We start from the raw sequence: 26,718 nt of genomic DNA, 5'->3' as shown, positions 1-26,718 counted from the left end.
CCCTTCCGCAGGCCGCTGGGCCTGTTCTGCCGGTTGGTAGCAGGTCCGCCTACCTTGCAGGCGCGGGCAGCGGCACTGCCCCTCTGCAGGCCGATGGGCCTGTTCTGCTGGTGGGTCGCAGGTCCGCCTACCTTGCAGGCGCGTGGGGGGGGCGGCTCTACCCTTCCGCAGGCCGCTGGGCCTGTTCTGTCTGTCGGTTGCAGGTCTGGCCTGTTCTGTTGGTGGTCACAGGTCCGCCTACCTTGCAGGCGCGTAGGGCAGCTCTGCCCCTCCGCGGAATTCTGGGCCTGTTCTGTGGGTGGTCACAGGTCCTCCTACCTTGCAGGGGGGGAGGGGGCGGCTCTGCCCCTCAGCAGGCCGCTGGGCCTGTTCTGCCAGTGGTCCCAGTTCCGCCTACCTTGCAGGCGCGGGGGGAGGGGGCGGCTCTGCCCCTCAGCAGGCCACTGCATCTGTTCTGCAGGTGGGTCGCAGGCCCGCCTACCTTGCAGGCGTGGTTGGCAGCTCTGCCCCTCCGCGGGCCACTCGGCCTTTTCCTTCGGTGGTCACAGTTCCGCCTACCTTGCAGGCGCGGGGGGGAGGGGACGGCTCTGCCTCTCAGCAGGCCGCTGCGCCTGTTCTGCCGGTGGGTCACAGGCCCGCCTACCTTGCAGGCGTGGTTGGCAGCTCTCTGGCTTTGATTTTTGATGGTAGTATCTAACTTGCAAAGCATCTGCTGTGTAATGTGGACAATATAACTTTCTGCTACATTTTTATGTAATCTTAAAAATTAAAATGCATGTCTTCTTACTGATTTAAGTGTTATGCTTCTTCAAATTTTTCTAAGGTAAAGCAAAAAAAATAGTATAGTTTAAAAAGCAAATATTCATATAATGCATATATGTAAAATGTTTAATCAACTTTTTTCATATAAGAGCAATAGATTTCACTTGTGCAAAGCCTCTGTTAATATTAGTATATCAAAACCATAGCAAAGAGAAAGATGTGAAAACAGTGTGGAGTGTTAAAAGAGTAAAACAAACAGTAGCAATACATCTAAAAAAAAGTCATGCTAAAATCATGCTAGATTCTCTGATCAGTCAAAGAAAATGTATTTTCAATTTCTGGAAGAGGGCAGATATCATCATATTTTGTTTTGGCAATGAGGATACTGCTACAACTTAGATAAATATTTTAAATGCTTTTCTAGAGAAAAAAAAAAGAATGACTGGAAGCTACCATTTCAGCAAAATTACAATGTGAGCTGACATAGTCTGATATAATTCATTATAGACATGTACTCATATGTTATTACCCTTCTTAATATCACACACACATATACACACACGCACACAAAACCTGAGCCCAATACAGTGGCACAGGCGTATAATCACAGTGACTTGGGAGGTAAGAGGGTTGTAAGTTGAATACCATCCTAGGCAACTTAGTGAGGCTCTAAGCAATTTAGTGAGGCCTCATCTCAAAATAAAAAATAAAAAGGGCTGGAGACGTGGCTTAGTGGTAAATAAAACACCCATGGGTTCAATCCCAAGTAACCTGCAAAATAAACATACAAAAAAAGACTTCCAAGAGAAAAAACATGTTATAAAACAGCAAAAAGAATAATTTTGCTACATCATTTACATTTTGCCAAAGGAGACTATTTTTAGGACAAGGTGTTTGCTTTCTAAAGGATAATGAACAAATCCCTTTAGCCACTGGGTCATGTTGTTAACTATGTGCAGGATGCCCATTATCCCACCAAGGAGTTTTTGCAGATCACTGGATACCTGAACATTCCTTTCTTGATATCACAGTAATGGGCTCTAATATAGAGACATAGTCTTACAGCACATTTAAACCTATAAACTTTCTAGGCTACATATTCAATATTTTACATGCTTTTTTTTCTAGTGACTATAGACCCTTTGTTGTCAGTCTTAAACTTATAAACTTTATAGGCTTCATATTCAATATTTTATATGCTTTTCTTTCTAGTGACTATAGACCCTTTGTTGTCAATCTTAAGCTCCAAGTCTTTTTTTGTATGTTTGTTTTGCTTAGAGCCTCACAAACTGAGATGCTCTCTTTATAGTTGTTGAAAATTAGTTCTCTCTTTACCAAATTTTTCTTAGCCCAAATACCTACAGATTAAATGACAGTACAGAAAGAAGGGATCAATTATTGGATCACTTTATTTATTTTTTTCATCCCAGTAAACAGGACAAATTCTTTATAACTGCTTATTAAAAAGTAGTCCCTGTGTCCATTCTAAAATTTTAATATCATTTCTATTCATACAACTCAAACTTGAACTATAGAAACATTAATATGGCTGTTTTTTTGAAAGAGGTCATCTTTTTTTTTTTTTTTTATGAGAGAGAGAGAATTTTAATATTTTTATTTTTTTGTTCTCGGCGGACACAACATCTTTGTTTGTATGTGGTACGGAGGATCGAACCCGGGCCGCACGCATGCCAGACCAGCACGCTACCGCTTGAGCCACATCCCCAGCCCAGAGGTCATCTTTTGACACATTCTAAAAGGCTCATTCTGGATTAAGTTGTCTCCAAGACAAATCCAAATCATACTTTTATGTGGTCTAACCTAGAAGACATGGAATTTCCTAATGCTATCACAATAAAGACTTCAGGATATTCTAACATTAGGGACTAGAATGGCCTGAACTATTGCCAAATACTAGGAGTATGTTGTCATGATAAAACAAAGCATTGTTGCTTTCTGATCAAAAAAAAAAAAAAGCTGGCTCCATAAACTATTTACCTAATAATAACGTCAGTAATACCCACCACTACATACAGAGCTAAATACTTTGAAAATCTTAATTTGCTTAAAATCTTCACTATTTTCTTTTTGTGTAATTGTTTGTTGGTACCAAGAATTGGAACTAGGGGTGCTTCACCACTGAGCTACATCCCCATCCCTTTTTATATTTTATTTTCAGATAAAATATATTTTATATTTCAGATTTTCAGATAGAGTCTTGCTGAATTGCTGAGGCTAGTTTCAAACTTGCAATCCTCTTGCCTCAGCCTCCCAAATAGCTAGTATTATAGGTGTGTGCCATTGTGCCGAGCTCAGTACTTTCTTTTAGCACAAACATCTGCTTCTTCCTATCCAATTTATTTCAGAAAACTTTTCCAGTTTTCTTTCCATAGCATACCAGCCTTGGAGGCCTCTCAACTTCCCCAACATTTCTTGGAGAGCAATCCTGTATAGACGAAGTTCACAGCATTGTGTTTTCAAGTGACACACACAGCACTGCAAACCAGGCACAATTTACCTCTGGACAGATTATTGCAAAAACCACTTGTACCACAGGTGCACCATGCCAGTTTTAACTCCATCTGTGTTTAGGTGATAAATAAGGATTGACAAAGGAAAAAAATAGGTATAAAAAAAATACCCATTTGAATTTTTAAATAGCAAGGTTTGTTTCTATATGTCCAAACTAATTTCTGTCCATTTAACAAAACTTACTTTTCCTCATTTTCTTACAAAACTATAACTTTCTTAAAATTACATTCAAATAAAATATTTTCTTTGGCATAGTCATTTCTATCTTGTATACGTATTTGACTTTTGAAAGCACATTGTCCTTTCATTGGTTTTCACTACCAAGAACTTATAATCACTGAATTTCTTTTACTAACCTATATCTGTGTTATGTGATTAACAAAAGAAGAAGAAGAAGAAGAAGAAGAAGAAGAAGAAGAAGAAGAAGAAGAAGAAGAAGAGGAGGAGGAGGAGGAGGAGGAGGAGGAGGAGGAGGAAAGAAGAAAGAAGAAAGAAGAAGAAGAAATGTTTATGAGGTCATGGTTTAAGTTTATAATTCAAATTAGGGGAAAACTTTAAATTTAAAGCCAAATAGGTCAGACTAAGCACAGAAAATAAACTCTGAATAAAGAAATAATGAAGTTCATTCATGCTTGAACATAGTAAACCCTATGTTTTGGAAAGAGCATAAATAACTCAGGAGGCAGGGGATAAGTAACTTGTACTTCTGGTACACAGAACAATAGGTTCGATCAATTAACTAAGAGAAAGAAACTTTAGAAAACAAAGTACTGCTACCTGTTATCACAGGCAACAATTCTATTGGTAGGTTAAAAATATAAGATTTTGAATTAAAGCAGATTTTTTGATGGCTGGGCTTTATTCAATCACCTTACATAATTTTCACTTTTCTTGGATGTATTACTAACATGTAGAAAGGTATTTTTCTAATTTTAATGGCTGGGAGGCCCCTGATTATCTGACATATCAATTAGTTTTTTCAGTATGTTTCCTAATAACAGAATATATTTCGAAAGCCCAGGATACTGCTGTCTTACCTCCATGATGGGGTTGGAGGCTAAGACCTTCTCTTCAACGTTGGCCTCACTGGCAGAACCACTTACAGTTGCAAAGTATCGCATGGCATACTTAGCTGAGACTGTTTTTCCTGCCCCAGACTCTCCACTTACAATGATGGACTGATTTCGCTCATCTCTGTAAAACAAAAAAGAGTAATTGCCAGTGCTGCCTGCTTCTGAATGTGATTATTTCTACTCCAGTCTCATTGATGAAGCACAGTAAATTTCTGCTGGATGCTACATGCAGCTATATGGAAAGAAATACAAGAATGCTATTTCCTAATAAAAATTACTACTTATAAACTAAAAATGAATAGAGGTTGAAGATATACACCATAAATTTAGTCTCACATTGTAAGATGGATCCATAATACAGATTCTCTGAATTTTTTGTAAGTGTGCACAAATCAAACATATTTTACTCCTAGAGAATTTCTTGAGTATCTTAAATTATTATTGTCAACTACCTCAAAAGAGAAAGGAGATACTATCTGAAGCCACAGAAAGGAAAACATTGAGAAATTTAGAAAAAATATCTATCTAATTAAAATTACAAAACCATTTAAAATATTTCAAATTATGTATTAGCTAACAATCCATTAAGTAGTGTTTCCCACAAACTCCAGCTCATAATAAAATACCTTTATCACCAGAGGAGAAATAAATAATCCATTCTGCTGACTGATTTCATTTAAATACATCAAGCCATAGTCATAGTTGGGATACTATTCCTGTTAATAATAGTACAGAGACTATCTAGTGTTTACCTAGGACTAACTTCAGAACTCAAAGACTAATATGACATCTTATTTAATTCACATAATAACTCAAAAACTCTAAGGATGAACTTGCTCAAAAGACTATTATTTCTTTGACACTGAGAGCCTGTATCTTCTTTACTTTACTTTTAACATCCAGCATTATGTCCAGAGCCTGACACATCACAAATGTGCACCAATTATAAGCATAGAGAACTTCAATGAACAACCTATGCTAGACATGAATCTTCCTAATTTGGCTACAGTTTCTACTAGGACAGAAGAAGGAAACTCCGATTTCCTGAGATGAATCTTTTGGTCACTTTTAACCCATCAAAATAGCTAAGCAAATAAATAAAAGTGGTATTATTTGTGCCTTAATTCACAAAGAGACAAGATGACTTCAAAGGTTTTTAGTGGTATTATCCTACAAGGTCACAAGATATCGAGGTGTTATGGTTTGGATGTGAGGTGTCCCCTGAAAGCTCACATGTGAGACAATGCAAGAAGGTTTGAAGGAGAAATGATTGGGTTATAGCCTTAGCCTAATCAGTGAGTTAATCCCTAATAGGATTAACTGAAGTGGTAGGGTGTGGCTGGAGGAGGTGGGAATTGGGGCGTGGCTTTTATGTATATATTGGTATCTGGTGAGTAGAGTCTCTCTCACTGCTTCTAGATCACCATGATGTGAACTGTTTCCCTTCGCTGCACTCTTCCGCGATGATGTTCAGCCTCATCCGGCGTCCTGAGGAGTGGAGCCGCCCCTCTATGGACTAAGACCATCGAAAGCATGAGCCCTCAAATTAACCTTTCCTCTTCTACAATTGTTCTGGTCAGATCTTTTAGTCTCAGCAGCAAAAAATCTAAAACAGCAGGTTTTTCTATTACACAATACAATTTTTTAATCTTTTAAAAGAGATTTATTTGCCCAACAAATATTTATGGTTTACATGTTCTAAATTGTGCTAAACATTACAGATAAAAGTTTAAAAGCTATGATGTGTGACATCAGGTAGATGATGGTCTAATAGGAAAAACAGATCAATAATGCAAGATGATAAAACAGGTAATGGGGCATTGACAGGAGAAGGAGATTAACAGAGGCACTTCCCTAGAGATGAGAGCTAGGCAGGAGAGGGCACACAAGGAATGGAAAGTGAAGAAGGGACCATTCTAGGCACAAGAGATAGCATAAAAGAAGACTCAGAATCATAAGAAATTAGAAAAGGGCAGGAAATTCAGTTCTGACAAAAAAATGGAGTAATGACATTTAAATTTGAAGAAATTAGCAAGAAAATCATAATAATCTGTAAGGAGAGGTTAAGAAATTTGAACTTTGCCATTGCAGGATTTTAAACAGGAGAGTAACACCATCCAATTAGTAAAATCAGTCTGGCAGCAATTTGGAGTATGGGTAGCAGGGAATTCTAATAAAAAACTGAAAGTCTGAACAAAGGCTGTAGCGATCGATTAGCATTGAGAGAGACAGATGTATGTAAAAGACACCAAAATGGCAGAATCAATAGTAGTTGGCAATAAATTTCCAAAGTAGAAACTTAAGATTTTTCTAATAAAATGGTTCCTTTTTTTTAGAGAAAAAGGGTTTCTGCCTTATCGTACAGATTTTGAAAACTAGAATGGGAGTATTCAGTTCAGGCCTGATGAAGTACATTCCTACTGTTCTACCAGGGTCATGTAGCAGACTGTACCTGACTCCCACACTGTGGAGAAAATCAGGAGGACCTATGTGACACACTAAGGAATCATTAATTCTTATAGTATAGACTTGTATGTAATCCCTATTTTTATAAAACTCCCTTGAACCTCATATTTGCCATCTCATCTCTTTATTTGAATTTCTATAATTAAACCTAAAACATTCATTGCTTCTGTTTTTCATGTCTGGTTTCAAATAAATAGCTCTAGTAAAATAGTTCATATTTTGGTGCCAATGTCTTTTTTAGTCCTTTCAAATGTCCTCAATTTTACCTTTTTCAATACATTAATCAAGGGTTAGTAATAGTAGCATAGATTCTCTTCCAAGATATGATCAAAAAAATGAACTCTTCCTATTCCCCCATGATCAGTTCTGTCCCTACACCCCATGTGACAATAACTTGACAAAATTCTTCTAGTACCCCTTCCAATAGCAAACAGGGTGAAGAGCCTGATAAAAAGAAAACCTTAATATAAACTTCTATTTTAGACTGCGCATTTGAAAAGCTATTGCAAATCTTAATGACAAAATATTGTGTCAAAAAATCTAGAAATTCTTATGTAATAGCCCTTTCTTATGATAAAGGGAAGAAGAAAAATATTTTTTTTTAAAGAGAGAGAGAGATAATTTTTAATATTTATTTTTTAGTTTGTTTTCGGCGGACACAACATCTTTGTTTGTATGTGGTGCTGAGGATCAAACCCGGGCTGCACGCATGCCAGGCGAGCGCACTACCACTTGGGCCACATCCCCAGCCCCGAAGAAGAAAAATTTTAAAGGCAATATAATCAACGATTGTCAAATGAATCACAGAGATTTTTCTCACACACACACACACACACACACACACACACGTGAGGAACACGCCTGAGATACATCTTCTTTCCACAATTTATAGATCCATATGGCCAACAGTCTGTAAAGGTTTCAAGGGGCCTTTACTATTTGTTATATTTTCATAAGTTTTTTGACAGAGTGGCTTTCCTTTTTATCCAAGTTTAGTATAGCATTGTAATATAGAAATAAATACCATTCTTTCATTTTATAAATCTCTAAATTTAGATTCTGGTCTGTTGTGGTTTGGATAAGTGCCTCCCCAAAGCCCCATGTGTTCAAGGCTTGGTTTCCAGCCTGTGGTGCTATTGGGAGGTGGCAGCCTAGTAAAGAGGTAGGGCATAGTAAGAGAAAGTTAGGGCACTGGAGCATACCATTAAGGGGGATATTGGGACTCCAGCCCTTCTGACTCTCTTTGCTTCCTGAGTGCTATGAGGTCAGCAGCTTCCTCCACTACATGCTCCTGCCACAATGAACTCCCTCATTACAAGCTCTGAAACAACTGTCTAGTGAAGAATGAACTGAAACTTTCAAATTATGAGCCAAAATAAACCTTATCCCTTTTTAAGAAAATTATCTCGTGTATTTTTGTCACAATGATAGAAAACTAATATAGTCCTAGCCCCATCGTTTGCCACTTTCATGGTTCTGAGCAGCTGCATGACATCTCTAAGTCATAGTTTTATCATGTTTAAGATTAATGAAAGCCAGGTGAGGTGGTGAACGCCTGTAATCCCAGCGACTTGGGAAGTGAGGCAGGAGTATCATGAGTTCAAATCCAGCCTCAGCAACTTAGTGAAGCCCTAAGCAACTCAGCAAGACCCTGTCTCTAATAAAATATTTTTTAAAAGGACTGGGGATGCTGGGGTTGTGGCTCAGTGGTGGAGTGCTTGCTGCCTAGTGTCTGAGGTACTGAGTTTGATCCTCAGCACTGCATATAAATAAATGAATAAAATAAAGGTCCATCAACATCTTAAAAAAATATTAAAAGTGGGGTGGGGCTGGGGCTGGGCTCAATGGTTAAGTGCTCCTGTGTCCAATCCCTGATACAAAAAAAAATTAAAAAGAATTCAAGATTAATGGAATCTAAAGTACTATGATTTATCTAAAAATCAAACAGACTCTGTGGTTGATTTTTCAGAGCCTACATTAAGCTATAGTGAACTCTTGGGAACAAGAATTGGACCAGGACAGGCCTACATGTTGTCTTCAAAGATCATCATTAAGATGGGCAACCTTTTCCCCTTAGAGGGTCGCTAAATCAAAGGTGGCCACAAATCAATAAAGGGCTATAAATAGGAAAACATAAAACAATACATTGTTTGCTCTTGTGTGTGTATGTGTTTTGCTGGGGACTGGACCTATGACCTCATGCATGCTAGGCTAACAATACCACTGAGCTTCAGCTCTAGCCTCACTGTTTGCTTTTAAATCAAGAATAGGAATCAGAAATTTTTACAAAATCAGCATAGTGCAGTCTTTAAAACATATTTCAGTTCTTTGTAGTTACAGGAAGAAATGTCAAAAAGAAAGGATAAGAGCATAGATGGAAGTGGGAGAGACACGGAAGGGAAAGAAAGAGGTGGAAGGGAAAGGAAAATCCATAAGAAAGGGATAAAAACATATACACAGGGAAAAAGAAGAAGAGGATGATAGAAAAGGGAGTAGGCAAAATATCAGGGAAAAAATTTATACTAAACATCACAGTCCACCCTCTTTTACTCATTTGAGCTGTGGGCTTTAGATTTTTACATATATATGCATGTTAATGTACTATTCCTTGATTTTTCTTTTTTTATTTTTGTACTGAGGATTGAAACCCAAGGATGTTTTGCCACTGAGCTACATCCCCAACATTTTTATTTTGAGACAATGTCCCACTATGTTGCTGAAGGTCTTGTTAAATTGCTGAGGCTAGTCTCTAATTTGTGATCCTCCTGTTTCAGCCTCCCAAATCTCTGGGATTACAAATGAATCAAAAACAGAGAGAATTTCTTCTGTTTCCCAAGAATTTTACAGGTGTGTACCACTACATCCAGATGTTCTTTGAAATTTTGATGAGTTTATCAGTCACTATTCACAATTTTTGTTTGCTTGTGTCTTTACAAGGAACTTCTTTCTACTTTTGGAATATATATGTCACTTTAAGGGGCTAATTTTTGGGGGTGAGGGGTACCAGGGATTGAACACAGGGGCACTTGACCACTGAGCCACATGCCCAGCCCTATTTTGTATTTTATTTAAAGGCAGGGTCTCACTGAGTTGCTTAGTGCCTGCTGTTGCCGAGGCTGGCTTTGAACTCGCAATCCTCCTGCCTCAGCCTCCGAGCCACTGGGATTACAGGTATGCGCCACCACACCTAGCTTAAGGGCCTAATTTTAAAAACCAAACTAAGGTACAAAGATCCTTCATCTCTCATGAAGGACAGGTCAATCTGGACCACCCTCTAGATGCATGAACTAAAGATTTGATTCCTGAATTGGCCAGTTCTCTCTAGGATCTCTACAACAATCCTAAATAGCCTGGGCATTGAATATTTGGGAGCAGAGTTGAGTTCTTCTGGCTTGTTTCAATCAATAGTGTTCCAGAGTCTCTAATGTTAACTAAAAGCCTCCACCTAAAAAGTCTGCTTCATTGACTCATTCGTTCTTTCAACAAACATGTTATGAGCAGCCACAATGTGCTAACCATTTTACAAAGCCTGAAGACTATTGTCATAACTTACCAAGAGAGACTAAAAAGCACACAGTTAAAAATACAGCAGGTAGTAATTACTATAAAAGAGGTCTACCCAGTATACTATGAAAGCATAAGAAAGGGCACGGAACCAGTGGGAAAAGTGAGAAAGCAAAGTCAGGAAAAGCTTGTTAGAAAAGATAGTGGATTGACTCTTATTATAATTTATTATGATAATTGTCTTTTGATTATAATAATTAAGAGAAACCAGATTGTATGAGATGAAGGAAGTGGAAATTAAACTATGTAGAGGCATGTGAAACCCCAGGAAAAAAATCAAGAAAAGGCACTCTGGGTTGATGAGAAAGTGAGATGTTACACTTGAATCTGTTTTTTCCTTTGAAGTTATCAATGACCACCATTTGGTCTACTCAGTCTTTCTCATATCGATGAAGTTTTCATTTTGTACCAAGTATATTATTTTATGGATTTTCCTTTTGAACTTTATCCTTTACAAAAATGTTATCACTCTAGTTTTTCATGGTCATAAGGAATACTATTCATATCTCCCAAGACAATCAACTTGTTCTCTGTAAACTTAATAAGCATACTGTCAATTCACATCTGAGTCATTAACAAGGAAACTATGTAATGATAACCTCAGACCTGATTAATGCAGAACACAATGTAATATTTTCACTCATGTTATGTTAACTCTCTGATAATCACCATTGGGTGCTGCCAAGTACCTTGGTAAACTGAACATGCATGGAGGCTTCCATTTTTAGCTTATAAGTAAACATGCTCACCTGAAACACAATCTAGAGCAATTGATATAATTATTTTCTCTGCATTGGATCCATTTGTAAACAAAGAAGATATTAAATTAATATAATAAAATGCTTTCTTCCAAAGTTGCTTTTATTGCGGTGACTTAAAGATGTGGCTTTATTGAGACTAATTTTTTATAAAGAGTTAGGCTTTTATACACTATTGTCAGTAATCAAAATCCAGTTGCTTTTCTATCTGTTTCTCAAGAATATTTACTTTCAGTTAGCTCCAAAAAGAAAATACTCAAATCCAGGCAGTGTTGTGAGCCTGTAGTCTCATCTACTAAAGATGCTGAGGCAGGTGGAAGACTTGGGCCAAAAAGTTTGAGGCCACCTGGGACAACACAGAAGACCCCAACCTCAAAATAACAATACAAAACACATAAACTCTAAAGTTGATATTAGACAATGAGTTCACAATTGCAGCATTTAGTTTTTTTAATATTTATTTTTTAGTTGTAGGTGAACACAATATATTTATTTCATTTTTATGTGGTACTGAGGATTGAACCCAATGCCTCATGCATGCTAGGTGAGCGCTCTACCACTGGGCCACAACCCCAGCCCCAGCATTTAGTTTTATTTTTGAAGTATAAATATTTACTCTAAAAGAAGGTGTGCTCCTTGTTATTTATCCAAAAGAACTAAAAATCAGCGTACTGCAGTGATACAACCACTTCAATGTTTATAACACCACAATTCACAATAGCCAAATTATGGAATCAGTCCAGAGGCCCATCAGTAGATGAGTGCATGTCGAAAATGTGAGATACACACACACACACACACACACACAATAGAGTTTTACTCAGCCACAGAAATGAAATTGTGGCATTTTCTGATGGAAATGGAGAACCTCAGGCTAAATGAAAGAATCTAGACTTAGAAAATCAAGGGTCAAATGTTTCCCCTTATATGTGGAAACTAGAGCAAAATAAGGGAAAGAATGCGGTAATGCTGGGGGAAGGTTGGATACCATAAATATATAGGAAAGATAAGTGGAGTAGAAAGAACAGGAGAGGAGGAGGAAAGGGTGGGAAGGGGAAATATGTAATGAGTTTAACAAAATCATGAGTATGAAAATATTCATATATAAATGTAACACAAGTAATTTCACCTTTATATACATGTAGAACGTAACAATCATAAATAAATAAATGAGCAAAAGGAAGATCAGCAAAGGAAGGAGAACATAGGGAGAAAAGGGAAGGAAAGTGGGGGAATGGACACTGAAATCAAATCCCTTGCATGTATGATTTTGTCAAAATAAACCAAATTACTATGAAAACTATAATGCTCCAATAAAATAAAATAGCTATAATATTTTAAAAGGTACTGGTCAATATCCAAGATACAGAATCAACCTGTCTATTAGTAGATGAATAGATAGAGTATAATATGAGTGTGTGGGTGTGTGTGTATATATATATATATATATATGTATGTGTGTGTGTGTATGTGTGTGTGTGTGTGTGTGTGTATATATATATATATATATATACATATATATATATCACGGGATGTTATTTAGACATATAAAGATGAAATCCTGTCATTTGTGACAACATGGGTAGACCTGAAAGACATTTTGTTAAGTGAAATAAGCCAGGCACAGAAAGAAAAATACTACATGATCTCACGCATATGCAGAATATAAAAAGTAAATCTCATAAATCTGAGTAGAAAAATGGTTGCCAGAGGGGTAGGGATTTAGTTCAGATGGTAGAGTGCTTGCCTTGTATGCACAAGGACTTGGGTTCAATCCACAGCACCACACACAAAAAAAGAAGAAGAAGAAGAAAAAGAAAAATGGTTACTAGAGGCTGAAGTGGGTAGGGGTGAGGATGGTCAACAGGTACCAAGATTGGTCAACAGGTACCAATATTAGTCAACAGGTACCAAGCCACAGTTAGATAGCAGAAATAAGTTCTGGAGTTCTATTGTGCAGCAGGGTAACTATAGACATTATTAATATATACTTTTAAGTGGCTAGAAGAGAAGACTTTGATGTTTCATCACAAATAAACAATAGATGTTTGAGGTACTATATATACTAATTACCCTGATTTGATTATTACATAGAATATACATGTATCCAAACATCACATTGTGCCCTGTTATTATGTCAATTAAATATAAAATAAAAATAGAACACTTTAAAAAAAAGATGGTGCTGGTACTGCTGAAAGCTGTTCTTTAAAGAGGCAGTGAGACTTTTCAAGCATTAAAAACAACTGTTTTCTAGGGATACTTGCTTATATCATTCAATTCCCAACAAGAAACCTGTTAACATGGCTTCAGAGTCTCTCATTCGACCTGAGTTTTCTGTTCCATAAGTACAGAAACCATATAGTATATAAAGATTCCAAATAGAAACAGCTAATTATATTTATTTATAATTTTTACATACTGCAGTAATTTATACAAATTATATTTTAATCCTACTGCAACCATATGGGGTAGTCAGTACTGAGTAAGTTTCATATAAGTAGCACATACATAAAAATTTTAAAAGAGGAATCATTTACTGTGAGCTAGGATTGTCTGAAAGTAAAGTTTGAGAAGGATAATGTGAATAAAGCACATAAAGAAATAGCAAGAAGGATATTCTAGGCTGAATAAAAGATGCAGAAATGGAACTAGGCAATGTGAATTTGAATAAGGCCAGATAGTTAAAAGTAAGAAAACTAAATGGCAAAGAAGAAAGGTTTATAGTCTCAGGGCCAGATTCAAATCTCAGCTCCCAGATATCTTTTATTAAAATATGACCTGAACAAGTTACTTCTGTTTCCTCACCTGTAAAGCAGCGGTGATGATATCTGTTTCTAGGGATAAAATGAAGATTACAGGTAACATGTCTGGCACTTTGTTTGGCACACAACAGGCAGACATCTAAGCATGTAGCTATTAATTAATATAAGTTAATCCACCCTTACATATAGATAGATGATCTCCAACTTATAATGATGTGGGATGTAAACAAACTTATGACTTGCTCATCATAAGTCAAGGAGCATCTGAATAGAATTATTAGATAGCATGTAGAACATCAAGTCTATCTGCATAACTAGGTTACTTGGAATCACATGGCAGCTGAATCGCAGTTAACAGGAGACATCTTCCACTTGGTCAATGGACCTCATGACAGTGGGGCATCCAGAGATCATGTAGCTAAATGAAAAAAGGGGCCACCCTAAGGAAAGATCTGACAATGAATAAAGTCAGGAGAAAATAAAACCAGATCAGAAACTAAAGTAATGAAAGGAGAATGAGACTTTATAATAATAATGACTATGATGAAAGGAAAAGCTTATATTTGAATACAACTTAGTATTTTTCAAAGTAGTTTTGTATTATCAATTTAACATCTGAGGTAAACAGTTTAGACATTCTTTTCCTCTTTGGGGGAAACAACATGAGAGCTTGGTGGCTAGTGTGGTAGAGCAGAGCTGGGTGTTATACCCCACATCTCCTGATTCCCAGGTAAGGTCTATACTGTGAGCTTTCTGCTTTGCTGCACATTTCCTTATCTGTCCTCTGCTCAGAAGAAGAAAAATACTACATGCTAGTATAAACAGAAAGGTAGCAAATGCATTCCACGGAATAGTCTGTAATTGTAAAACTAGGTATTAGTGAAACTGTTCTATTTATATGTAATTAAACTGAGATCCAAGGAAATTTTGAGATTTAAGTTGAATAGTTAATTATTGGTAGAGACTCAACTAGTACAGATATCTTTTTTACTATACCAAAATTAACTGCACCGAACTAGCTAATTTCAAGTAAAACTATAAATGAAACAGTAAAATTGATTCACAAAAGAGAGAAAATACAGAAAAGTTAAGCAATCAGTACTACCTGATTTAAGGGAAACAAAATTAAAATATGTTATTTTAAAGCAAATAACATTATGACTTAGATATTAAAGAATAATCAATTTCAACATGAGAAATGACTAGCAACAATGTGAAATGAATATATGATAATAAAAATAGACACTGCAGTCCATTGAGGTTTTCTCCTCTGGAGGTCATCAGGAATACTAAAATTAGGAGGCTATTCTATAAAAGTATTTGTATTCTCTTAAAATATTTTTGTTCTCCAAGGAGCATGTTTAGAAAGGAGCCATGAGCCAAGCATTCTGGTTATTGTTACTATCATGCTTGAGAAGAATCACTACTGTTAACTTTGCTTTGAGAAGAGATGCCTAAAACACCATTTCAACCTTAAAGATCTAAAATGGAAGCCCACCCCTACTCTTTGCCCCACACCACACACATTCACAACTTGCTCCTCTTACTACTTCTCCATCTCAGGAAATGGTACTTTCAATGTTCTAGAGCTCATATTAAATCTTTGTCCCTATCTCCAATTTCTTTCTCACATAAGCAAGTCTTTGCCAGTTCTATTGTAAAAGATATATTCAGAATCCACCCACTTCCTAAACATCTCCACTAATATCCTCAAACTAAAATTATCATTCTTGCTTAGACTGTTGCAATAACCTAGCTGATCTCCTACTTTCTACCCTTGACCCAGTCTGTTCTTTTTAGGTTTGCTTTGTAAATTCAGTTTTCTCAAGACTTCAAACAAAAAAATTGCAAAAATAGTAAAACAAACTCCTGTATGTGTATTACCTAGATTCACCAGCTGTCCATTTGCTTTATTAATATGTTTCTCTTATTCTGATGTTTCCTAAAATATTTGAATGTAGGTTGCAAACATGATTATTTTTAGAGAATATTTCCTCAGAGACTTGTTCTAACATATCTACAATGATCAAAATCAGGATCAATAATATTGATACAATAGTACCACCTAATCCCAGTACATATTCCAATTTTATTAATCATCCAGCATTGTCCTCAACATGGCACTTATAGATACTTCATAAATTGTGCATTTTATTTATTTTCAGTCTTTATCATGATTTGCTTTGTGGGGTAGGAATTTTTGCATATTTCATCTAATTTTTTTGCTGTTTCTCTTATGTCCAGGACAATACCTGGTGTCTGGGATGTTCCTGCACTGGAACATCTGATTCATGACTGGAAGCCTAAGCCTTAGCTGTTGTATCAGACTTTTAGGTTGTACTAACAACATAATACCATAACTGGTTGAAGCATACTTTAAAACTGCCTTAAAAAGAAAACTAACCAAAGGGAAAAAGATAAACTTTCAGTTAAGAAATCACAGTGTGTGACTAAGCCACAGGGATGATAAAGCAGAGTGGGGAAAATGCTAGGAAACCAAAGTAAATCTAAGGGTAAATCTAACACCATTCATAACACCATTCATTCATTTGCTATGGATTACCACAGCAAAAATGGTAAGAGCCATGTCTTCTTATTTAAGACTACCAAGGGGGATGGTGATGTAGCTCAGTCGTAAAGGACATGCTTAGCATGTTCAAGGCCCTGGGTTTGATCCCCAGAACACAAAATGCAAAACAAAAGGGCCTGGGGAGAAAGGAAGGAAGAAGGAAAAGAACAAGAAAAAGAATAATATTTTCCAAAAAGTCATATAAATTTTCTCAGTAGTATTAAATTTTCAGGAATTATTTTTAGGGTCTAGCAGTCCATGTGATTCTCTCTTGGTCCACTAGTTCTCAGGTTGTACTGAGTGGTGCTAAAGTTTCCTGCAATGCTCCAATACTCTACAAATCAAATATTGGTAGACTTTTCCAACTTAAGGAGAAAATATACTGATTGAGGAAATTTTCTCAAATTTTTAAGCTTAAAAACAAAGCTTAAAAATAAATTTTCTTAAAATTTATATATTTCTTACTACTTTATAAAAGAATCTGGCATACTGTGGCCTATTATACAGCGCTAAACTATGTTTAGTCATTTTATATGCAACATATTAACATTTATAGTATCAGACTAATTGAATTTGAAAAATGTTCACCTTAGTAATGAGACTTAGAAAAAGTTACTACATGACTTCTTTATGATTCAGTTTTCTCATTTGTAAAATAAAGTTTAATAATAAAGTGAAACTCGGAAGGTTGTTTTAAGGATAAAACTAGTTAATAAGGGAAAAGCAGTCAATCAATGTCTTACAGAAAGAGAACATGTAATAACTATTATTTGCCATTAGAGGTATTACCATTAATAGTATTTTATTAGTAAAAGGGCACAATGACTTCTAAGGGTTCTTTCATTGAAATAATTCTATAATTCTGTCACAATGGTCCAATCATGTACAATCTTCCTGACTGAAGAAGAGAAAATAAAAAACTCTACAATATTAGTGTTCTCTCCACTCATAACTACTTAAGAGTTTCTCAAATCATATATATATATGTATATATATATGTATGTAATTGGGGACTGAACCCAAGAGAGCTTTATATACATATATAATAGGCCAAGTTCTGCTTTGTAAGCTGGAGAAATTAGTCAAATATATGCTATTATTTTATGCATTCATTCTTTTACATATTATTAAGTGTAATCTAATCCTGAGAATGTTTTTCTCCCATTTTCCACCCTCAAAATGTTAGGGTCCTGGGGCTGGGGTTGTGGCTCAGAGGTCGAGCACTTGCCTAGCACATGTGAGGCACTGGGTTTGATCCTCAGCACCACATAAAAATAAAAAAAATAAAAAATTGTCCATCTATAACTAAAAAGTAAATATTTTTAAAAAATGTTAAGGTCCTGTGGTTAATATCAGATATAAGGGCTGCGGCTATAGCTCAGTGGCAGAGCATTTGCCTTGCATGTGTGAGGCACTGGGTTCGATCCTTAGCACCACATAAAAATAAAAAAATTTTAAAAAGGCATTCTGTCCATACATAACTACAAAAATTTTTTTTTAAATCTGATATATTTTACAGATGATATTCAGGATGAGTGATGCCCTATCATAACATTAAAATTACACTTTCTTTTAGATTTAATTCTCTAGGGTACAGACCAATTTTTTCCCCCCCCAGTTCATAGGTCTTTTAGTTCTGGTCTATCATTCTACTGAATGACATTAGGCAAGTCATTTAATATCACTAAAACTTGATCCTTTCATCTGTAAAATATAACTTCTGTCCTTGCCTAGTCACAGAATCATGGTGAGATTCCAAAGGCAATATTTTAAAAACTGTACGTCTTTTTATAAATGTGAGATTACATATGTGTGTATGTAATTGGGGACTGAACCCAAGAGAGCTTTATCACTGAGTTACAGCCCCAGTTCTTTTCATTTTTTGAGACAGGGTCTCACTAAGTTGCTGAGGCTGGTTGCAAACTTATGATCTTCCTGCCTGAGGCTCTCAAATCACAAGGTTTACAGATATATACTACCACATTTGGCCAACAAGAGATTATTTTAATATTTAATAAAAATCCAGGCCATGCAGACAAACTGGTTACCAAGGCTGCTAAGTTAGTAATGATACATGAACTGCCATTAACTTTAAAAATATCTGTGACCTTACAAAGAAGAAATTATCACAGATAATAAGAGCCATGAAGTAATAATGAAAGCTTTCACCAACCTGGCCATTTGCTTATAAGCTTCTTCAGCTACTGCAAAGATATGTGGATCCATATCACCCATGTTCTGACCACTGTAAGCATTAATAATATCTTCTCCATAAATAGGCAGTTGTTCATAAGGATTTATAGCTACTAGGACTATACCTGGAGGGAGGGGACAAAAAAGAAAAAGAAAAAGACATCAGAGATATCCTAATGAACATATCAAACTTGGCATAAAGTAAAATAATTAACACAAACTTCATTTCATTTTTAGTTCATATTAAACTAATATAATTTTGTTCAAAGATCAAAATACACAACTTTTTAAAAATTCATTTATTCTAATTTGTTATATATGACAGCAGAATGCATTTCAATTCATAGTACACATATACAGCACAATTTTTCATGTCTCTGGTTGTATACAAAGTAGAGTCACACCATTTGTGTCTTCATACTTGTACTTTGAATAATGATGTCCATCTCATTACACAGTCTTTCCTACCTCCATGCCCCCTCTCTTCCCCTACCTCCCCTTTGCCCTATCTAAAGTTCCTCCATTTCTCCCATATTACCCCCCACCATCCCTGTTATGGATCAGCATCCTCATATCAGAGAAAACATTCGGCATTTGGTTTTTTGGGATTGGCTTACTTAGCATAATATTCTCCAGCGCCATCTATTTACCAGCAAATGCCATGATTTTATTATTTTTAATTCCTAAGTAGTATTCCATTGTGTATATATAACATAGTTTCTTTATCCATTCATCTACTGAAGGGCATCCAGGTTGGTTCCACAATTTAGCTATTGTGAATTGTGCTGCTTTTATAAACATTGATGTAGCTGCATCACTATAGTATGCTGTTTTTAAGTCCTTTGGGTATAAACCAGGGAGTGGGATAGCTGGGTCAAATGGTGGTTCTATTCCAAGTTTTCCAAGGAATCTCCATACTGCTTTCCATATTGGTTGCTCCAATATGCAGTGCCACCAGTAATGTATGAGTGTGCCTTTCCCCCCACATCCTCGCCAACACTTATTGTTGTTTGTATTCTTAAAAGCTGCCATTCTGACAGGAGTGAGATGAAATCTTAGAGTAGTTTTGATTTGCATTTCTCTAATTGCTAGAGATGTTGAACATTTTTTCATATATTTGCTGATAAATTGTATGTCATCTTCTGAGAAGTGTCTGTTTAGTTCCTTGGCCAATTATTGATTGGGTTATTTTTCTTTTTGATATTAAGATTTCTGAGTTCTTCATATATCCTAGAGATTAGTACATGTGGTAAAAAATTTGCTCACATTCTGTAGGCTCTCTATACCACAACTTTTGTCTCTCTGAATCATTATACATCGTCCTAACTGAAACACCATTAAAGAATTGGACTGGGTTTTTAAAAATAATATTATTAGGCTGGGGATTTAACTTAGAGGTAAAATGCTTGCCCAGCATGAATGAAGCCTTGGGTTCAATCCCTAGTATCAGGAAAAAAAAATTTTTAAGTGAAAATGTTTTAAGTACTTTAAATACTTCCTACTTCTAGAAATTTATCCAAACAAAATAGAGATTCATGTAAAGGTTTGTTTTTAAATATAGATGTTTATCATGTTATTCATAATAGTAAAAATGGAAACAAAGAAAATATGTAATAAAAGTAAAGTAGTTGAACACATTCTATGACATCTACAAGACTATTGGGCTACCACTGTAAATCACTTTTTTTTTTTTTTAGAAAGGCTACTTTTTTTTAAGGAGAGAGTGAGAGAGGGAGAGAGAGAGAGAATTTTTTTTTAACATTTATTTTTTTTTTTAGTTTTTGGCGGACACAACATCTTTGTTTGTATGTGGTGCTGAGGATCGAACCCGGGCCACACGCATGCCAGGCGAGCGCGCTACCGCTTGAGCCACATCCCCAGCCCAAAATCACTTATTTTTGAAGACTATAAAATGTCATAGAAAAACATGACACAAAACTATACATGATTCCATCTTTATATCTGCTTATAGTCTTTCACAGGTACACAAAGAGAGGATTTAAGTTTAAAAAAATAAAGAATTTAAGTCAATGGAATACTGGCTATTTTTCACTGGTGAATTACATGCAATTGTTTTTCCTTTTTGATACTTTTCTGTATTTAATATTTTACAGTAGCTACATATATTACTTTAATGAAGTTATTCACTTAACAAATATTCTTTAGCTCCAACTATGTTTCAAGTCTTTTCTAAATGCGATTTTACAACAGAAAACAGAAAAAACAAATCTTTGTGCTCATGGAGCTTATAGTCTAGAAGGAAATTCAAATGACTAACAAAATAAGTAAGAAAAAATAGATACATCTATATATATGGTTTAGATAGTAGTAAGGAAAAAAGGAGAAAAATAATATAAGCAAGGAAGATAGCTGGGAGGGAAAAAAGCCTTATAATTTAGATAGGGTGGCCAGGGAAGGCTTCATTGAGAAAATAACATGTACCAAAGAAAAATAAAAATTGAAAAAAAGGAATATTCAGTCAATGCTGGAAAATAAAAAGGTTAACATCAAGGATCTAAAGGATGTACATTCTTTTAAGAAGAAAGGGTGGCTGCTCCTGTTCAAACACTGCATTGGGCACAGAAGGCAAAAAGACTCAGATGGAAATTCAGATCTGAGTCTCAGAGACAGAGAAAGTAAAAGAAAGCTGAGAGTTCAGTAGAGAAAATAGAAGATAAGAATAAAATAAAGAAAAAGAAAAAAAAAAAGACAGATGGGGAGAAGGAAGGAAACAAAAAACATACACTCATGCATAGGCTTCATTTCTAAGAGAAAGAAAAAGCATATACTGCAATGAGCAGAGGCCTGGCATTCCAAGTAAGCAAGATTTACCATGAGTCAAATCAATCCTGCATTTCTCAGTAAATAAGAAAAAGTTACAATAAGCCTCTAACCTGCTCCAAATGTAAGTTCTTGAATATCTACTCTTCATATAGTTTTTAAGAGGTAAAAATAATATGAATTTGGCATTAAATCTGACATATGGCTTCTGTGAGGAGAGATGCAAAAGATGGGCCAAGTTCTTTTCATCTTGAGCAAAACTATATAATGTGACTTCACAAATGAATTTATTTTGTACAAAATGCGATTTAGCTAATAAATATTGGTAATCTTTTTATAACTCTGAAATAACTTTTGTCTTTAAGAGAAAATCTAACCACAGCCTGATTTCCCCATGCACAGTGCTTCCACTGCTGCATCTCTTAGAGGAAAGAGTTTATAGTCCACTCAAACAACAAAGCATACTTACCACAATATGTATAAATGAGTTTGGAATCAATAAAGCGGACTCTGAGATTATGGAGCACAGCAGGCTCATGAAGATAGCTGAGGGCAGTGAGGTCATTTTCACCAACAAGTATATCAGGGTTTCGTAGATGAGGCAGCTCCTTGGTCTTTGGATCTAGACGGTATTCCAAATCCTAAAAACGGAAGGTACAGCATCTGGATCAGTCATGGCAAGGAACAGGAAACAGGCCCATGCATTTTGCTTATTTCCTATTCCTGATTTGCTACTCGGCTATTAAATGTTTTTGTTTCCTGGGATCTTCCATTATCATAGAAACTGGTGGAAATGGCAATTTTTTATTACTAAAATTTTTTATTACTAAAATTTTTTGGTGATTTTTATTTTTTAGAGAAATCAGAACCTAGACCTTGTTTACCTAGAACTTTTTAATCATTAAATGAGCTTTCTTCCCTCACCTCTTTACTTATGAGAAGTGATAGACAATATAAGAGAGGTCAAGAGCTTGGCTTGAGGGTCAGATTGACCTGAGCTCAAACCCTAAGACTGGTATTTACTTTTTATGTGATTTTGTATATGTTATTTAACCTAAATCCATCATTTGTAAAACAGCATAACAGAACTGTGCCACACAAAGTTGTGGTAAAAATTAAAAGAGGCCATGCTTGGCATGTGGTATGTCCTTAGGGACTCCCAAACTCTGAGAAGTCCAAGAATCCCCTGAAACTATGCACAACACTTTGTGTATGTGAACAAATGTGTACACATATATGCATGTATGTGAACTTTCCTGGGAAAGACAGTTCATACTTTTCATTAGATTTTTAATGAGGTGCCTGGGTCTAAACATTAAGTACAATACATTCTGAAGTCACAGGCATATGACTTTATGATAAAGACAACAAAAATGCAATTTAATTACAGAGTGGGACAAGCTAATTTTGTTAGCACTGAAGATATATACAGAGGTCAAATATTCAAATCAGGCATGAATGGATTACAATAAAGGAGAGAAAAATTTATAATCTGTCTCTCAGCAATTCCCTTTTCCTGTTTATCAGGATATAATGTCCTAAATGGTACTTGCATCAACTCTGTCAGTACACAATTGCCTGTTCTCTGGCTGTTCTCAGTTGACTGCTTTTTACCTCTCAGTACATTCTCCTTTCTGCTCATCATCAATGTCTATCCCCAGATAACTTAAAAATATAGCATTAGATATGAATGACAGAGCAAGCCTTAGATGATAAGGGGAATATTTAGAAATGTCCAGAATCTTCATGGCTTAACTGGTTACAAAGTTCATCATGTAGCCAGATGACTATAAAATGGCAGAATAATCTTCTTAGTCTCCATTAGAGGATGGGGTTTTCATGTGGTCAGTGGGGGAAGAAGTTGGAATTGTGAAGACAGTAATATGGGAGATGCTCATCTACAACATCTTTATAAAAATTTGCTCCTTGGAATTAGGTTTCAGATGGCTACAACCTGCTCCTCTAGAATCACTGAAAATTAGCAAATTTATGAACTTTTCTAATGTTGCAAAAACTATGTTTTCTTTATTTTAATCTAAAGTTTCTAAAAGGGGAATGATTCTTGGATAGTTGTGATGGTGGGGGGCGGTACTGAGGATTTAACCCAGGGGTACTTTACCACTAAGCTACATCCCAGCCCTTTTTAATTTATTTTTTATTTTTTATTTTGAGACAGGGTGTTTCTAAGTTACTTAGACCTCACTAAATTGCTAAAGCTGGCCTTGAACTTGGGATACTCCTGCCTTAGCCTCCCAAGTTAATGAGATGATAGGTGTGTGCTATCATGCCCAGTTACTTGGTGAGATTTTTTAATGTCTATTCTTGCTTGTTTTCTTTTCTAAGAATTGCTTTTTAAAAAAATATTTTGTTTTAGTTGTAGTTGAACACAACACCTTTATTTTATTTTTATGTGGTGCTGAGGATCGAACCCAGCAACCTGCACATGCTAGGCGAGCACTCTACCACCGAGCCACAACCCCAGCCCCAAGAATTGCTATTATTACATGCACATACCATTATATTTTTGGATTTTTAAAATTAAGAATTAGGTCTTGGGTTGCAGCTCAGTGAAAGAGCTTGCCTTGCATATATGAGGCACTGGGTTCAATCCTCAGAACCACATAAAATAAATAAACAAAATAAAGATATTGTGTCCATGTATAACTAAAAAAATATTTTAAAAAAATTTTTTTAATTAAGAATTAATAAAATTAAACATAGACACTATATTCTGCTAAATTTGTTTCTTACAGTGATGTGAATTACCAATTTTGAAATAACTTTACATGTATAACAAATGAGTAAATATATTATAGATAATGAAAACCAAAAAAAGAATTTACAAATAAGCTGAGGGAGAATAAAAGGATTAACCTTGCAGTGTTGAAGAAAAAGGGACTACTATGAAGTCATAGCTAAAATACCTATCTTTCTACCTATATCTATTATTATAGCTATATAGTGAGATATTGTCATACAAAAAAGAATAGATGAGTGTAGGGGCTGGGACTATAGTGCAGTAGTTGAGCACTGGCCTAGCATGTGAAGTACTAGTTTCGCTGTTTGGCACCACGTAAAAATAAATTTAAAAAACAAAGGTATTGTGTCCATCTACAACAAAAAAATATTTTAAAGAATAGATGGTGTACAAACATTAGTATTGTATGCATTTGATTTAATATCTATATCCATGTATATATCTATAAATACAATCCATAAATATATGTTTGTGGGCACATGGTCCATGCCTATAATCCCAGTTATTAGGGAGGATAAGGCAGAAGAATTGTAACTTGGAGGTAAGACTGGGCAACGTAGAAAGATCCTGTCTCAAAATAAAAAAAGACAGGCTGGGTGATGCAGATCTATAATCTCAGCTATTCAGGAGGCAAGAAGATTGTGAGTTTAAGGGCAGCTTGGGCATCTTAATAAAATCCTGTCTCAAAAAAAAATAATAATAATAATAAAGGCTTGTTGTCTGGCATGTGTGAGGCACTGGGTTCAATTCTTAGCACCACATATATATAAATAAATAATAAGGTCCATCAACAACATCTACACACACACACACACACACACACAAATAAATAAATAAATAAATAAAGGCTTGGGATATAGCTTAGTGGCTGAGCACTTACCCAGCATTTACAGAGTCCTGGGTTCAATCTCCAATCCAAAAAAAGAATAAAATTTAAAAAAAATTGAAAAGGGCTGGGAATGTAGCTCAGTGGTATTTACCTTCCTGAGTTTAATCAATAGTATGTATAGACATATGTATATACGTATATTCATATACACATCCTATCTCTGTCTGCCAAAAACTCTAGAAGCAGTGCTATTCCAATAGCAACGAGCATACCTAGTGCCCAGATCTTGGTTACTAAATATCATCCTCCAATACTAGGTATTTGGAGAAGAGAAAATACAAGATAATTTTTTATTATCTTTTATTTTATTTATTTATTTTTGTGTGTAGTGCTAAGGATTGAACCCAGGGCCTCAAATATCATTTAGTATGAGGAAATAAGAAAGTGATTTTAAAAAAACAGGATAAAGATATGTCAAAAAACAGAGGAACAAATCTAAGAGCGCCAACGAGGGAAACAATTCTAGTGATAAAATGAATGATAGTAGAAAATGATAAAATAAATACTCATTATCCCATAATGACATAAATAAGTGACTGAATCAGTATAGAAATGGGAAAGAAGAGATAACACTGCTGTACATAAGAATTCCAATTAACAAATGTATACGAAAATAAAGAAACGGATAATCACCATTAGAATACCACAGTTATACTTGCTACCGGCAAGACCGAGTAATGACCACTAAAATTAGTGGGCAAAGTTTAAGGAGAAACAGGATTTACGTGTGGCCTTCAACTATCTCCTGTAGAACAGTGGTATTCATTAATTATAAAGGGGAAAAAAAAACTAACTTCATAGTAGACCATGGCAGACATCACCTTAACTAGATGAGCATGGTCAACATAGCCAGTAATAAGATATATTGACATCATAGACCCTATGATATGATACACTGAGATCATATCACATCTATAGCATTCCTCGTGAAATTCAATAACCTTAATCAAATCATGAGGAAGCAGCATGATTGGGACATTCTATAAAGCACCTGGCAAGTACTCTTCAAAAGTGTCAAGGTTATGAAAGTCATGAAAGACTGAGGAACTATTTGAAACTGAAGGAAACTAAGGAGACATGACAATTAAAATGCAATGTGGGACCCAGGGTTAGGAAAAAAAAAAAGGCACTGGTAGCAAAGCTGGTGAACTCCAAATAAAATCAGAAGGTCAGTAACAGTTTTATATCAATATTAGTGCCCTAGTTTTGATTATTCAATACAGGTTATAAAAGGGGTTAGGAGGGCTGGGGATGTGGCTCAAGCGGTGGCGCGCTCGCCTGGCATGCATGCGGCCCGGGTTCGATCCTCAACACCACATACAAACAAAGATGTTGTGCCTGCCGAAAAACTAAAAGAATAAATAAATATTAAAATTTTTTTTAAAAGGGGGGGTTAGGAGAAGTTGGGAAGCTATCTGTCTAGATGTATATCTTGAAATCATCTGCTTTTCCAGCTATCTGCATAATAGAATAAGCACTGTCTTAGAGTGAAAAAGTCTATGTTCAAATTCCATTTTAAGTCCCCAAAGCCAGTTTTTGACTGCTGACCTCAGGTAAAACTACTCAGTGTTTCTGAGCCTTGGCTTCCTTATTTATTTATTTATTTAA

At 35.7% G+C, this 26,718-nt stretch overlaps 1 protein-coding gene across 1 annotated transcript in view; it reads right to left on the bottom strand.

Annotated features, from left to right (window-relative positions):
* The window catches only part of Myo5a (myosin VA), a 163,636-nt gene that overhangs the window by 110,945 nt on the left and 25,973 nt on the right, over positions 1 to 26,718 (bottom strand). The window contains exons 3-5 of the mRNA XM_048793247.1: positions 21,933 to 22,104; positions 18,663 to 18,807; positions 4,332 to 4,488 (exon numbers count right to left, since the gene is read on the bottom strand). Of these exons, the coding sequence (XP_048649204.1) occupies positions 4,332 to 4,488; positions 18,663 to 18,807; positions 21,933 to 22,104 (474 nt within the window). The remainder of the gene's footprint in view (positions 1 to 4,331; positions 4,489 to 18,662; positions 18,808 to 21,932; positions 22,105 to 26,718) is intronic.

Source organism: Marmota marmota, unplaced genomic scaffold, assembly GCF_001458135.2.
Source record: "Marmota marmota marmota unplaced genomic scaffold, marMar, whole genome shotgun sequence".
NCBI lineage: Eukaryota > Metazoa > Chordata > Mammalia > Rodentia > Sciuridae > Marmota > Marmota marmota.
Note: the sequence above shows the minus strand (reverse complement) of the source record. Positions and strands in the feature narration are given on the sequence as shown.